This window comes from Juglans microcarpa x Juglans regia, chromosome 2S (assembly GCF_004785595.1).
Source record: "Juglans microcarpa x Juglans regia isolate MS1-56 chromosome 2S, Jm3101_v1.0, whole genome shotgun sequence".
NCBI lineage: Eukaryota > Viridiplantae > Streptophyta > Magnoliopsida > Fagales > Juglandaceae > Juglans > Juglans microcarpa x Juglans regia.
This window is the reverse complement of record NC_054597.1, coordinates 13,335,259-13,349,046: the sequence shown is the minus strand read 5'-3', so window position 1 is coordinate 13,349,046 and position 13,788 is coordinate 13,335,259. Positions and strand designations below refer to the sequence as shown.

General features: G+C 36.7%; 1 protein-coding gene across 1 annotated transcript; it reads right to left on the bottom strand.

Moving 5' to 3' along the window:
• Positions 1-389: 389 nt before the first annotated feature.
• On the bottom strand, positions 390-1,478 carry LOC121253381. Its single transcript, XM_041153400.1, has 3 exons — positions 1,316-1,478; positions 1,116-1,204; positions 390-1,019 (listed from the first exon to the last, which is right to left on the bottom strand). Exons 1-3 carry the CDS (start codon positions 1,476-1,478, stop codon positions 390-392), a joined length of 882 nt encoding a protein of 293 aa, XP_041009334.1.
• Positions 1,479-13,788: the final 12,310 nt, after the last annotated feature.

The following is a 13,788-nucleotide window of genomic DNA, read 5'->3' as shown; positions in this document are numbered from 1 at the left end:
TTAGCACAATCAATACTGGCGTGATAGGAAGCCAGCCAATCCATACCCAAAATTACATCAAACCCAACCATGTGGAAAACTATTAAATCTGCTGGCATCAGTCTTCCCTTTATAGAAAGAGGGCATCCAGGTAAAATCTCACTACAGACTACAGAATTTCCTGTTGGGGTCGCAACCACTAACTTGTTCCTCAACCTTTCAGTATCTAAAGTGCAAAATCTAGAGTACGCCGTGGAAACAAAAGAATGTGTCGCTCCCGAGTCAAATAACACAAAAGCATTATTAGAAAACAGAGAAAGAGTACCTGTGATCACATTCAAACTCATCCATGAACCAAGAATATTCAAAGTCTTAACCAGAATCAATCAAAGAAAAGAAAATAATAGAAACTATAAATCCTTGAAGTAAAACCAAAGAGTCATACCAGTGATCACGTCATTCCTACCCTCAACTTCTCCAGGTGTTAGTGCAAAGACTCGAGCAGGCGCAGTAGGACGTTGATTGCTGCCCCGGGCCGATACTTCATTCCTCTGAGGTGGCGGTATGAATGTCTGGTTGCTCCTATTTTGCATTGGGCAATCCCTGATGTAGTGTCCTGTTTTGCCACAACGAAAACACAATCCCACCCCTTTTCTGCACTCTCCGGAGTGCACTTGATTGCATGTCCTACACTGGTAGGGCTGTTGATTACTCTGAACCAGCCTTTTTCCTGAACTACTACCCTCATTCCTCTTTTTCCATGGTCCCTGATCCATGCCAGACTGGTACCCAGTAGGAGTAGTCCTTTTCCTCTGTTCATGCATTGCAACGCTTCTTTGAAGGGTTCTTTCAAAAACTGTTGCTTTATCCACCAATTCTAAGAAGTTCCGAATCTGGAAGCCCACCACACGCACATACAGTTTCTCATTCAGTCCTTGCTCAAATTTGCGTGCCTTCTTTTCTTCATCGGGAATCAAATAAGTAGCAAAACGGGATAACTCAGTAAACTTAGCAGCATACTGATGTACCGTCATTGTCCCCTGAACCAAGGTGGCAAATTCCATAGCCTTGTCCTCACGGAAAGAGCTAGGGAAGAAGCGCTCAAGAAAGATCTGCTTGAAGTGCAGCCAACTGACTATCTCTGTCCCCTCTGCTTCCCTGATAGATCTTTCAGAGATCCACCACCTCTTCGCTTCCCCAGTAAGCTTGAATGTGGCGTACGCCACTTTTTGCTCCTCAGTACAAGTTAGGACTCGCAAAATCTCCTCAATGTCCTGAATCCAATCCTCCGCCAAAGTTGGATCGCCTCTCCCATCAAATAAAGGAGGGTGCATACGATTGAATTGCTCAACAGTACAACCCCCTTCATTGAAATTACGCTGGCGACCCGTGGGATTCTGCACAAGGTCATCAATTAACTGATGTGCAGCAGCTCGTAATACGTCGGAAGCACTCGGGTTTGCTTCCCTTTCGTTCTCGGTCGCATTCAGATCCGTCATGCTTCGTTCTCTACGACGAGGTGGCATCCTGACAAAATAACTAGAATTTTTAAAAATTGCTTCGAAAATAGACTTTATAAGAACATAGAAAATTAGTGGTATTTGTAAAAACAAAACGTATATATATATGTTAGAATTCAAAAATATAAGAATATCTATAACAGAGACAAAAGAGGAAAGCACAACGGTAATAATAGTCAATCTCTCCCAAAAATTTAACATCTTACTCCATCTGAGTATTTAAGAAGGCTCCGCCACTAAACTAAACCTTAATCAACATGAATTTAGTTCATAGATCTATGAAATACCACACTTCATAGTTATTCGCAAAGCCTGTGAATTCTAAGACTTCTCACTTCAACAATATTCAATCCTATGCACCCACAGAAATCTAAACCTCCTAGGTTTATAGTATGCAGAATTCTAACCTGTCTCTGATACCAAATGTAACGCCCCAAACCCGGGTGGCTTGGAGAATTACTACCTGTCACTCATAAACATGTCTCCCAACACATCCAAAGGATAATCTCCAACAACTTCATAATGAAAATCAATCTCAAATCTTCTCAATAATCTCATTACAAACTCCACACAATCTTTAATGCAATAATAATAAATCAAAGGGGGTCCATAACTTCCCGATAGTCATAACAAACCAACTAAATATTTCAAAAATCCTACTAAACTCAAGACATAAATAAAACCCAAAGATAATAAAACTAAGAACACCAGAAGTCCTTCTTCTACCAACATCTCCTCAGCTTTAGACACAAAGAGCATTCTAATCCAGGTCCTCATTTGGACTCACCACATCATCTGAAAAATATTATAATGAATAGGGGGTGAGTCATCAACAACTCAGTAAGCAGAAATCATATGCTAGCGTGCAAACATGAGCATTTATCAAGGAGAGTATGCAGAACAAAATATTTTTCCAGAGTTATCATGCAGAACAGAACATATTTTCAAAATAACAGAGCGATGGTTTTAAAACAAATAAAACCCATGGTACTTTGGCATAACATAAACTGAGTATCATCATCAAATCAAAACAGAGCATCAAACAGAGCAGAGACCATGTTTCACCCCCGTGGTAGGGTTGTGCTAACCCCGGTGGCCAAACCAGGCAGAGACAGAGGTGAAATCTTTCATTTATTCTTCTCGGAGCCCCGAGTGTGCACACAGGAAAGACCACAATAAAACCACTTTGTTTCCAAAGTGGGTGCACTCAGAGACAGAGAAGTTGGTACCAACCCAAACAGAGCAGAGCATAACAGAGCAGAGCAGAGCAGAGACAGAGTCAGATACGAAAACCAGTACACCATGCCAAAGGTTTTCAGATGTTATAACAAAATAATACAGAGTACCAAAACAGAATCAGACAGTTACACACGCTGAACACAAAAGCCAGAACATCTTTCTAAATAAATGCACAACTTTTCATATCCTCAATATCGCTCTTTTTTTCCAGATTTCAGAAACCACATGACAGAATTTAGCTCATGTCTACACAATGCATGCCAAAACATATTTTTCCTTTTTCACACAGATTTCATGAATAATGTAGATGAGTGACCGAGGTTGATCTTTATTTTCACAAGTTCCCAACATAACACAAAATATGCAAGTTTTTCATAAAATCAGCCTCAGTCTTATTAACTTGTATAAAACCTAGCATAGGAACCCCACTTACCTGACTCCTGCAGTGTATTATCTATGACTTGGATACGGTCTCTATCCGTCTCGCCACCTATTCATAAGATAATATAAACTAAATATTAAAATCCAACAATACACAATTGGTCTTAAACAACTCAAGAACTCAAACTCTAGACCATAATTCAACGAGTTTAATCAAACTTAACTAGCCAAATAACACTCCGGACAGCCCACACTTCGACCCAAAATATTCTATACTAAACTCAGTACGTTGGCTACAAGTGGAGACTGATTCGGAACTGAAAAAGTGTTTGCTGAAAGTTGGCTCGACAGTTGGCTCGAGCCAAGTTCGCTCGACAGTCCGCTCGAGCGAAGGCAAGTCAGAGAGGTTCGCTCGAGTCTCGCTCGACACTCCGCTCGAGCTAAAGCTCATTTGGCTGTTCGCTCGAATCGCGCTCGACAGTCTGCTCGAGCGAAGTACGCAGATTTTGCCAACAAAACCAGTTTACACTACACAAAGCACTCTTCTTTCCATTCCCAACTCCATAACCTAAAGTATAAACTAACACTTCCAAATATTTTCTCCACCACCAGTCCAACAATTCCACTACAATGAAACTTCAAATAATCCAAACCTAGGACAAAACACCAACCCGAAATACTCATCACGCAACAACCAGAAAAACTCACAAAAACTACTCAAACTCACAGCCAAAACAGATATTGCATCAAAAAGAAGATAAACCAAACCCAAAACTAAGAAGCAGAAATCGCACGGTTACAGAAGGAGAAACCGATACTTGGATGAGAAAGAAACCCTTACCAATCGAAAATGGAGGGGATGCGAAATGATGCCCGTGAGTTGCAGACGGAAACCAAAATGCAGAAATGGAGGAAAAACAGAGTATAACAGACGGCAACACTCGGGAAACCAGAAGCAACGCAGCAACAGAAATCCACGTGAGGAGGTCTAGGGCATGGGATTCGGAAACTCAAACTAATGCCAGTAACCAGAAACAAAGATGAAATCGAAAAGAGAAGAGGGAGACGTGGGAGATGTGGGAGACGTGGGAGATGAGAGAGAGTTGCTGGAGAAACTTAAATAATAACTGAAAATGCGAAGAGAAAGGGAGAAAGTGACGGAGATGGAGGAAGAGAACTACTAACCTCCCTAAAACGACGCCGCTTGGTGGTCTCACTAAGCACTGAAATGGCTGGGCCATTTCCACGCACGGTTCCAAGCCACTTTGACAAAGAAACTGGGCCTTACAAGTTCGGTCCCAAAATTTGTCCAAAATCAAACCAAACCGTACCAGTTACACCCCTAGTCCTCACCGAGTGACATCCCCCTTTAGTGATTCACATACTTCACCCATTGACTCCACCTCCAAATCACTATTAAATCTTGCCGCACCTGTGGCCATGCCCATCCATCAGTGATAAAAATCCCTCCCATATGCCTTGTGTTCCCACCAACACTCACCAATTCACCCTCATTGAACCCATGACAATCACCCTCAATGACTCACCCAATGAACCCACTCCACTATTTTAACCCATGACACTTGTTGAACTTGTGGTCCCTTCACCCTTTTTAACTTAATTAGTCAACTTGAACATCCCTAACCCCACTCCACTCTACCTATTGTGACCTCTACAAATGTACACTCCGTACCGCTTGCCCCTCATCTCCCAATTTTAACTCAATCCAAAGCCGGTATCCACAAACCAAATCCAAAATATGTCCAACTTCATGAGGTCATTACTACTCCTTGAGAACTTAAGAGTGTTCATTCTGTGTTAAATTGTGCAGGTTGGGCCCGTGCCATGCATGAAGAATTGGAGGCTCTTCATAAAAAGATACTTGGACCCTCATTCCCTGCATTGTCAACATGCATATCATTGGTAGTAAGTAGTCTTTAAAACCAAACTTAAAGCAAAGGTTCCCTCAATCGTCTTCAACCACAATTAGTGGTTAAAGGCTTCCATCATGTTGATGGCATTGATTACTCAAAACTTCTTCTTTTGCTAGTAAACTCGGTACAATTCAGATTGTTGTTAGTGTGGCTTTAGTTTGAAACTAGGATATTCATCAGTTCAGATTGTTCTTAGTGTAGCTTTAGCTCGAAAATGCATTCTTTCATTATTTTTTTACTGAGTCGGTTTTCATGGACCAACCCCTAGATTTATTGACAAAGACTTTCCTAATCACGTATGTAAACTCGACCGAGCACTCTATGGTCTTAAACAAGCTCATCCTGTTTGGTTTAATCGTTTTAGTACTTTTCTTTTAGAGTTTGGATTCTTTCGTTGTGTTTCTAGTCCTTCTCTATCTTTCTATTACCATATATTGATGATATTATTATTACCGATTCTAATACTATGCTTCTTAATGATTTTGGTCTTGCTCTTAATCATGAATTTAATATGAAAGATTTAGGCCCTTTACATTATTCATTTGGCATGCAAGTGATTCGTAGTACTTATGGTTTTTTGCTCTCGTAGAAAAAATATGCCTTAGACAATCTTGAACATGCTCAAATGAAGAATTCTCAACACATGCCCACTCCTCCGACTTAAAAAACCATGGAAACTACTAGTACTACTTCATATTAAGATCCCTCACATTATTGGATTATCATTGGCGCTCTCCAATAACTTACTCTTAATAGACCAAACTTAGCTTTTAGTGTCAAATTTGACTCGCAATTCATGCACAATCTGATAGAGGCTCACTATTAGATGGTCAAGCGCATTCTCCGTTATATTCAAGGGATGACTGACTTCGGCAACAAACTTCATTTCAACTCATCATTGGAATTGCCTACCGGAATTCTTTGATTTTGATTCGATAGGTTGCCCTGATACTCGATGCTCCACCACTGCTTTTTGCACTTTTATTGAAAACAATTTTATTTCTTGGTGTGCCAAAAAATAACATATTGTATCACGATCTAGCACTAAAGCAGAATATCGCGCCATGGTCCACACTAACATTTAATTAACTTACACTACAAGAAAGTTGTTTATCTGTGTCCAGTTATTTTCTGCAAAAATGATTATTTCTTATTAAAATGAGTCTATTTTCGTCCCAAATAGTCATTATCATCCCAAATAATCTATCACAAATGTTAATTTTTCTTATAGTGTTAGCTTACCTTCCTGTCCATGATCCTGATGTGCCACTCCAAAAATTGTACTCTGTTATGTGACAATCTTAGTGCTCTCCATTTGATTTGCAATTTGGTTATTCATGTTCGTAGTAAACACATTGAAATCGATTATTAGTTTGTAAGAGAATGTGTGGCGCTTGGACTCCTTCAAGCTCAACATGTTCATTCTTCTATGTAGCTAGCTGATATTTTCACAAAACTACTATCTTAGTTTGGTCTTACTCAATTAAGACTCAAATTGAAGTACCTCATCGACCAACTTAGGTTGTGGGGCGAGGGTGGTATTGAAAATAAACTTGAGAATAGCTTTGGCCGCTCCTCCAACTATATAAAACTTCTAAATCAGGACCAAGAAAATTGAACGTCTCCAAACCAAGACCAAGAAAATCTTCCAATGGTAAAAAGTTTCCAAAGCTGCAAATCACTAGCTCTCCAATGGCACCAATTTCCTAACTAATAGTTCATGAACGTTGCACCTCCAGATTCCAAGACCTTCTACAAGTCTTCCTTTCCTTGTTTTGAATTATATACTTATTGTTGCTTGTAATAGTTGTATAAATAGGCCTTTTTATAAAGACACTGTAAGGCAGAGAACTATCAATTAAATACAATATTTTGATTTTAATTTTTTTTTTAAAGGTTAAAATATGAAGTACTGTTTTAAACTTTTTAGTACTTCACACTACAAGAGAATGCATTTTTTGGGACGAAAAATTTCATCCCAAAAATGGTCAAAAGATTTTTTGAGACAAAATTTGAATTTCGTCCCTAAAAATAATTTTAGGAATGAAATTTAGCGGAACTGGTCGATAGCATTCGAAACAGAATATTCTTTTTGGACGAAACATTTTCGTCCGGAAAAACCGTTCGAATGGAACATGTACTATTCGAACGGTTGGGTATCTGTTCAAACTCAATCGAAAATTCGAACAACACGAATTTATTTGATCCTGTTGGAATGGAAAGAGTGTTTGAATAGTTTATGTCTGTTCGAACAAAAATAATCTAATCGAACGCGATTTATATACGTTCGATTTGAAAACATCTATTCAAATGGGTGGTTCAATATTTTGGTTGGAATAGTGTATGGCACATTCGAATGATGACAAATGTGTTCGAACAAGCTATTATTTGTTCAAATGTTCAAACATGAAGTCTGTTCGAATAGACAATTAATCTATTCGAATAGAATTGAAGGATCTCAAGTCATTCAAATGGTTTTGATTAGTAGTTCCAACATAAGCTCAAATGCGCCTGAATGGTAATAAATTGTAAATTACTGTTCAAACTGGGTATTTTACCTTCGAACGGTACTTATGCTACAGTAAACTGTAATTTAAATATGAAACTAATATTAAATATTGTAATTAAAACATCACATATGTTCAAATGTTGCATCAAGTCAAAATAATAAAAAGATAACTAAAGAAAATAAGTTCTAGGATTGTATGGGCATAGAGTTTTGGAACATCATTAATTTCCACTGTTCGAACATCTTTTGGGATTGAGTCTCCAGTTTCTTTTGCATGTTTTGTTCTAATCTCACCTCTATATCTACTACCTTATATAATTGAGTCTGCAACTCTCTTTGTTTAGACCTGAAATGTTCGATCTCGAACTTTACTTCCTCTAATTCCCGAGAGTTGTTATTCGATATGACTTGAGAAGAGGATGGTGATGTTGAGGAAGGCTTCACAGAATGTGGTCCAAGAATCTGAGAAAAGATCTAAACATCGTTCACCGATGATTTATTAGACGGAGCCGCAACAGTTTCCATAAGTGATACCATCTTGTCCTATAAAAATAATCATTAGAGATAATATAAATAACAAAAATATTATTAAAAAATACAAATAAAAAACTTAAACTTACATAATTTGCTTCTGTTTCGGGACTAGTTCAAACACCATCACAATTTGTATGTGATTTAGCATACAATTGGGACAGATTATAATGAGTATGACTTTCTTGTTCCTGCAAAAGGAAAATCTATATTACAACTTCAATCACAAGTTTTGATATGTTAATATTGAACGAGGGACGAGTATAACGTTACCATTTTTTTATAGTTGATGAAAAGATCGAAAACCCGCATGATGGTGTTTTGTTAAATTTGCTCAATTTGTTTTGTTGTCAGTACTCAGTTGCTACAAAAAACAAAAAACAAAATTATTACTATACTTGTTTAATGCATCTATCATATACTATAAAGAAGGATAAAAGCGAAACTACCTGGTATGCAGGATCTTCAAACATATCATAAAGGTTCTCCCATTGGTTTGGTGGCATGTCTTGGAATGAGTTTCGACACGCCTCTGTTGCACTACGGAAATTTTGATAGTGTGCATGGCATCTACCATTGTACCACCAGAATGCATTGGACATCAGCTCATCAACTGTTAGTCGATACTTTCACCGGCCAAAATTAAGTTCAAACTCATTCTTGAAAAAATTATAAACGATTAGTCCAAATACAAACTGATTATAAATTAACATGTTATACTTATTTTCTAAGTAACTTATTACTAGACAACAATTTTTGATTTAGTCTTTCACATCTTGGAAAACTTTAGCACCGAAGGATGTAGTCATCGGTGCATATGTGTGAGTAAGGGTACCAACATAAGGAGCAAGCCAAGCTGCCAAATCTCTAAAGTCATCGGTGTGATAATCAGAAATCTCAATTTTAATTTTTTCCACTTTCCTTACTTTCTTTATGCAGAAATCCCTATTGGCACCTTGACTTCGGCGATGACTTACAACAACTATACGGTAATTAAAGTACATAATATAAAAAAAATTATTTTATTCTTAAAACACTATTACTTAAACCATCATAGAAAATTAAGTTTCTATGTAACATACCTTATTCTGGGTCTGGTGATGTTAGCCCACTATTCATGGCAGGTGAACCAATTAGGTTGTTGGTAATGGATGGAGATAGCAAATGAGTTACTTTATATTTGTGAGCCATATCTATTTTAAACTGTAATAAATTATTATTCGCAAAAATGTTATTATATTTATAATAACGATACTTATACAAAAACAACTATCATTCACTATCAGTTTTGCTGGACTAGTCACCCTCATCCTCATTATAAACTTCAGTTGACTCATGTTCTTCTGACAATCCTCCCTCAATTATTTATGGTTCAACATCTTCTTTACGCAATAAAAGCATATCATATTAGCTGAGATCAACAAATAGTTTAATGCTTGATTCGTTTTCTTAATATGCTTCTTCATTTGTTGCACTATCAAATTCTTCATGTTGTTCATCTACCTCTAGAATGTAATTATATACATTTTTTGGTGCAAATTTATGTATGACTCACCATGGGTTTCTATATTCCGGATCATCTAAATAAAAACTTGATTTGCTTGGCACGCGAAAACGAAATGATCGTCCTCGTATCATGTGCGAGATGCATTGATACTTACAAAATATTCATTATACGCACTCTCAACCTAGAATTTGAGACATCCCACAAATTATATTTAAACAACCAGACCATATGTTCCCCCATATACTTTAACCCAATGATATCTTCAACAACTTCGTAGAAGTCAATGTTATCCTCCTCATGGCTTCATTCAACTACAACTCCACAATTTTGAGTTTTTCTATATCGTTATCTGTCAACTGTGTGAAATCTGTATCCACGCACCAAACATCCTGAGTATTGGATGGCCCGCCAGAATGGACCACTTGCCAAAGCATACAGTTCACTTGAGATTTCTTCTGAATTATACCATATTTCGGTATAACCTACATCAATAAATCTTATTTCAGTTATATCAATGTTAGATAGTAAAAAAATCTATTTTAGTGGTATGAAATTCATAGATAGTAAAACATTTTTTAGTAATATTGTCTGTTCAAACCACGAGACAAACTCATCTTCGTACTTCTTTTCTACCTCAATTACATTGTCCAAGCAAAATAATTATATATGTTCGCTGCACATTCAAGTTAACAATTAATTTGTATCAAGTTATATTATATTCCATGAATTTTAATTTATTTTGATACGCACAGATCACTAACCTCAAGTAGTTGTCAATCTCTACGCAGTTATTCGATAGATACCATCGGGCTCTATTAAACTCTCGACCACATAGGTCATAGCCCCCATGTGTGCCTATTAGACGTATAGTTTGAGAAAATATGGAAAATGATGAATTAACTCCAATTTGTCTACCTTCATAATTTTGATCTGGTCTTGTGAATTTGGTACCAACCCTACAACAATACATAGAGCAGAATGTATGTCATTCATTATCAATGTATGATTCTGTAACAAATCTTCTGGGCATGCCTTATTCCCTACAAATCGCTTAAGTTTTTCAAAAAATCGTTCAATAGGATACATCCATCTATACTGAATCAAGCCAACAACTAAAGCCTCATAAGGCAGGTGCACAGCCAAATAAACTATTACATCAAAGAATGAAGGTGGATACAAACTCTTCATATTCACAATATCACGGCAATGTTAGCTTCCATATTTATTAATGCATCAACTTTCAACGTTCTACTACAAATGTCCTTGAAAAATTTCCTAATTCTGTGAGAGTTGCACGAACATCTCGAGTAAGCTTCCACGCATACCAACTGGCAACAAATACTTCAAAAGTATATAACAGTTGTAACTTTTAAAACCAGTTATTTTCCAATCATGGGTTCACACAAATCTTGACATGTTCGAAGCATAACCATCAGGTAATCTGATTGTTAGGAAGCACTCACAGAATTTTTCTTTCATCATTTTTTTCTATATTATAAGTACTATAGTAGTTATAATATATTATAGTACATTCTGAAAACTTCATGAATCAACAATATATAGTTGTATATAGTAGTATAGGATATAGCATATATAGTAGTTATAATATATATATAGTAGTTTATATAGTAGTTATAATATCTTATACTATATTATGGAAGCTTCATGAATATACAGTTCGAATGGAACAAATTCTGTTCAAACTAAAAGGTTCAATTCGAACAAAAGAATTCATTCTAATAAACCATTCAAACTTAAAAATGCTCATTTAAATGTGATTGTTCTAGGCATATGACCCAATTTGAATATCTAACGGGTCATATTTTCACAAACTGTTTGAATACTCACCGTCGTGAGCCATCGTGAGCCACCAGTCTCCGTTGTTCTACAACCGTTTTCTACCGTCTAAGAGGTATGGCCCACCATCGTTGTCTATTTGGGCTTGATATTAGGACACAAATATGATGAAAATTGGGTCGAATTTCGAATCCAATCCGACACATTTTTTGCATTTTCCATCCGCCACACACGGCATTTGGCTGTATAAATGATCGAGGCTTCACTCCATGTAAGTTTGTATACTAAAACCCACGATTCTTGATGAATCGTTGGTTTTTTGGTTCGGTTCCGAGTTGACTTAGCCATAAATCTTCATGGGTTAGCTCGTTTGAATGGCTTGAAAACTGCTCGAATAGTTTTTGCCAAACAGACATTTTCCAGTTCGAACGTTGTACTACATGTTCAAACGACAAAAACTAAGTTAATTATTCATTCAAATATATTTACTCTGTTCGAACATATAAGCATTAGTTCAAACATTATTAAATTATCATAATGATGGCCATATGATGATGTTGTTCGAATAATATTTTTATTTATTCAAATGTGTATAAAGCATTCGAGCAAGTGTCACTTTTGTTCAAATGGTTTTACTTAGCGTATAATTTTATCCATTTGAATGGAGTAAATTTATTTGAATGAATTTATGACTAGTTTTTCCGTTTGAACGTGGAGTGCCACGTTCGAACTGGAAAATTTCTATTTTGCAAAATCTATTCGAATAGTTTTAAAACTGTTTAAACAGGCTATTCGAATAGGCTACCTTTTAGTTCAAACAGTACTCAGTATAATATTTTACAATTTTCCATTTTATTTATAGTTTGTTATCTATTTGTTTTATGAACAATGAATTAATGGCATATGGTTGAAGGATACATGGGAGGGAGGGCCAAACAAGTGGTGAAGCTAGTGGGCCGAGGAGGCCGGTACTGGTTGAGCAGGAGATCATTATAAAAGACTTTCTTGATTTTGTCTAGGATGGGAGGAGCCTATTATCTATTATCACCGGTAGAGGATGGAGCCTGATCTTTCAACAGAGGGGGGTGGCCTATCCTGACATGGTCAGTGAGTTTTATCGGGTCATGGGTCGAATGGAGGCTAATGAGGAGTTTTTCTTGTTCATTATTTGGGAAGTGAGTATTACCATCTTAGCAGACATTATAGCTGACTTTCTTGGGATCCCCCATGAGCTTGGTGCATACTGTGCACAACAATCAGGTGCAGGGATAGATGGTGAGGATGCCATCGAGGATGAGGCTCCAGAAGACGACAGTCCCACTCAGATGAGATTTGTAAGTTGATGCATGATGATTCAGCTTCTCCATATGATGGCAGCAAGGTGATCAAACAGGTTGATTGTATCGCATTTTTTCAAATGCTGAATTTGATTGTCTTCCATAATATTGGTCTGAGGAAACACAAGATTGACTTCGGCATCAAACAGGCTCGATTTATGTTACATATAGCAATAGAGAGCCGATTGATCTACCTTTATACTGCCTCATCTGCATTCGATCTGAGTATCGGTATTCTAGTACCGTCTACCGTTTGCATTGATGATCTCTAACCTCCTAGTCCAATCAAGGGTCGATGTGCTAATGACAAAGCAGAGGCAACCACAGATGGGGCTCCTTAAAAAGATAACATTTGGCAAGAGTGAGGGCCACTTGTGGAAGGCTCGTATTAATGTTCCAGCAGCACAAGATAGTGGCACGGAGTGTGATCCAGCTTCTACTGATGCCAGTGTTGATAGACATGCTGAGGGGGCTACTACCACGAAGATGCGATCTCTGCTCGAGGTGCGCCGCACACGTTTAATCCAGGACATGAAGAGGACTGTGGAGAGGATCATTGCGACCATCATGGTTCAACTATAAGAGATTGAGGGATGCATTACTGTCATCCAAGAGGACCTGGATAGTCTTACTCAATAGTTTTATTTTTTATTTGACCTTTTTTTTATATCAAACGTTGTCGATTTAATTACTATATCGTTTTTGTTTGTTATATATAGCTAGCTTGTTTCTTATAAAAAAATAATTTTCTTTATTTTACTAACTAGTTTATGATAATATAAAAAATGAAATTGCCTATAAAGTAATATTTTTTTAATTGCAAATTCTTATTTACTATAATAAAAGTCATTAGTTAATTTTTAAATTAATTATATAAAATTCCTAGGACGACATATATGATATATTTTAATTCATAATAAATAATAATAAATCAGTATAGGTAGATTTTTCATCTTTTGAAAATGATAATTAATAGACTCAAATAAGATTTATTTTTAAATATTTGAATTTCTTTCAATAAATTTTAATAAATAAACTTATTACGATTGTCTAC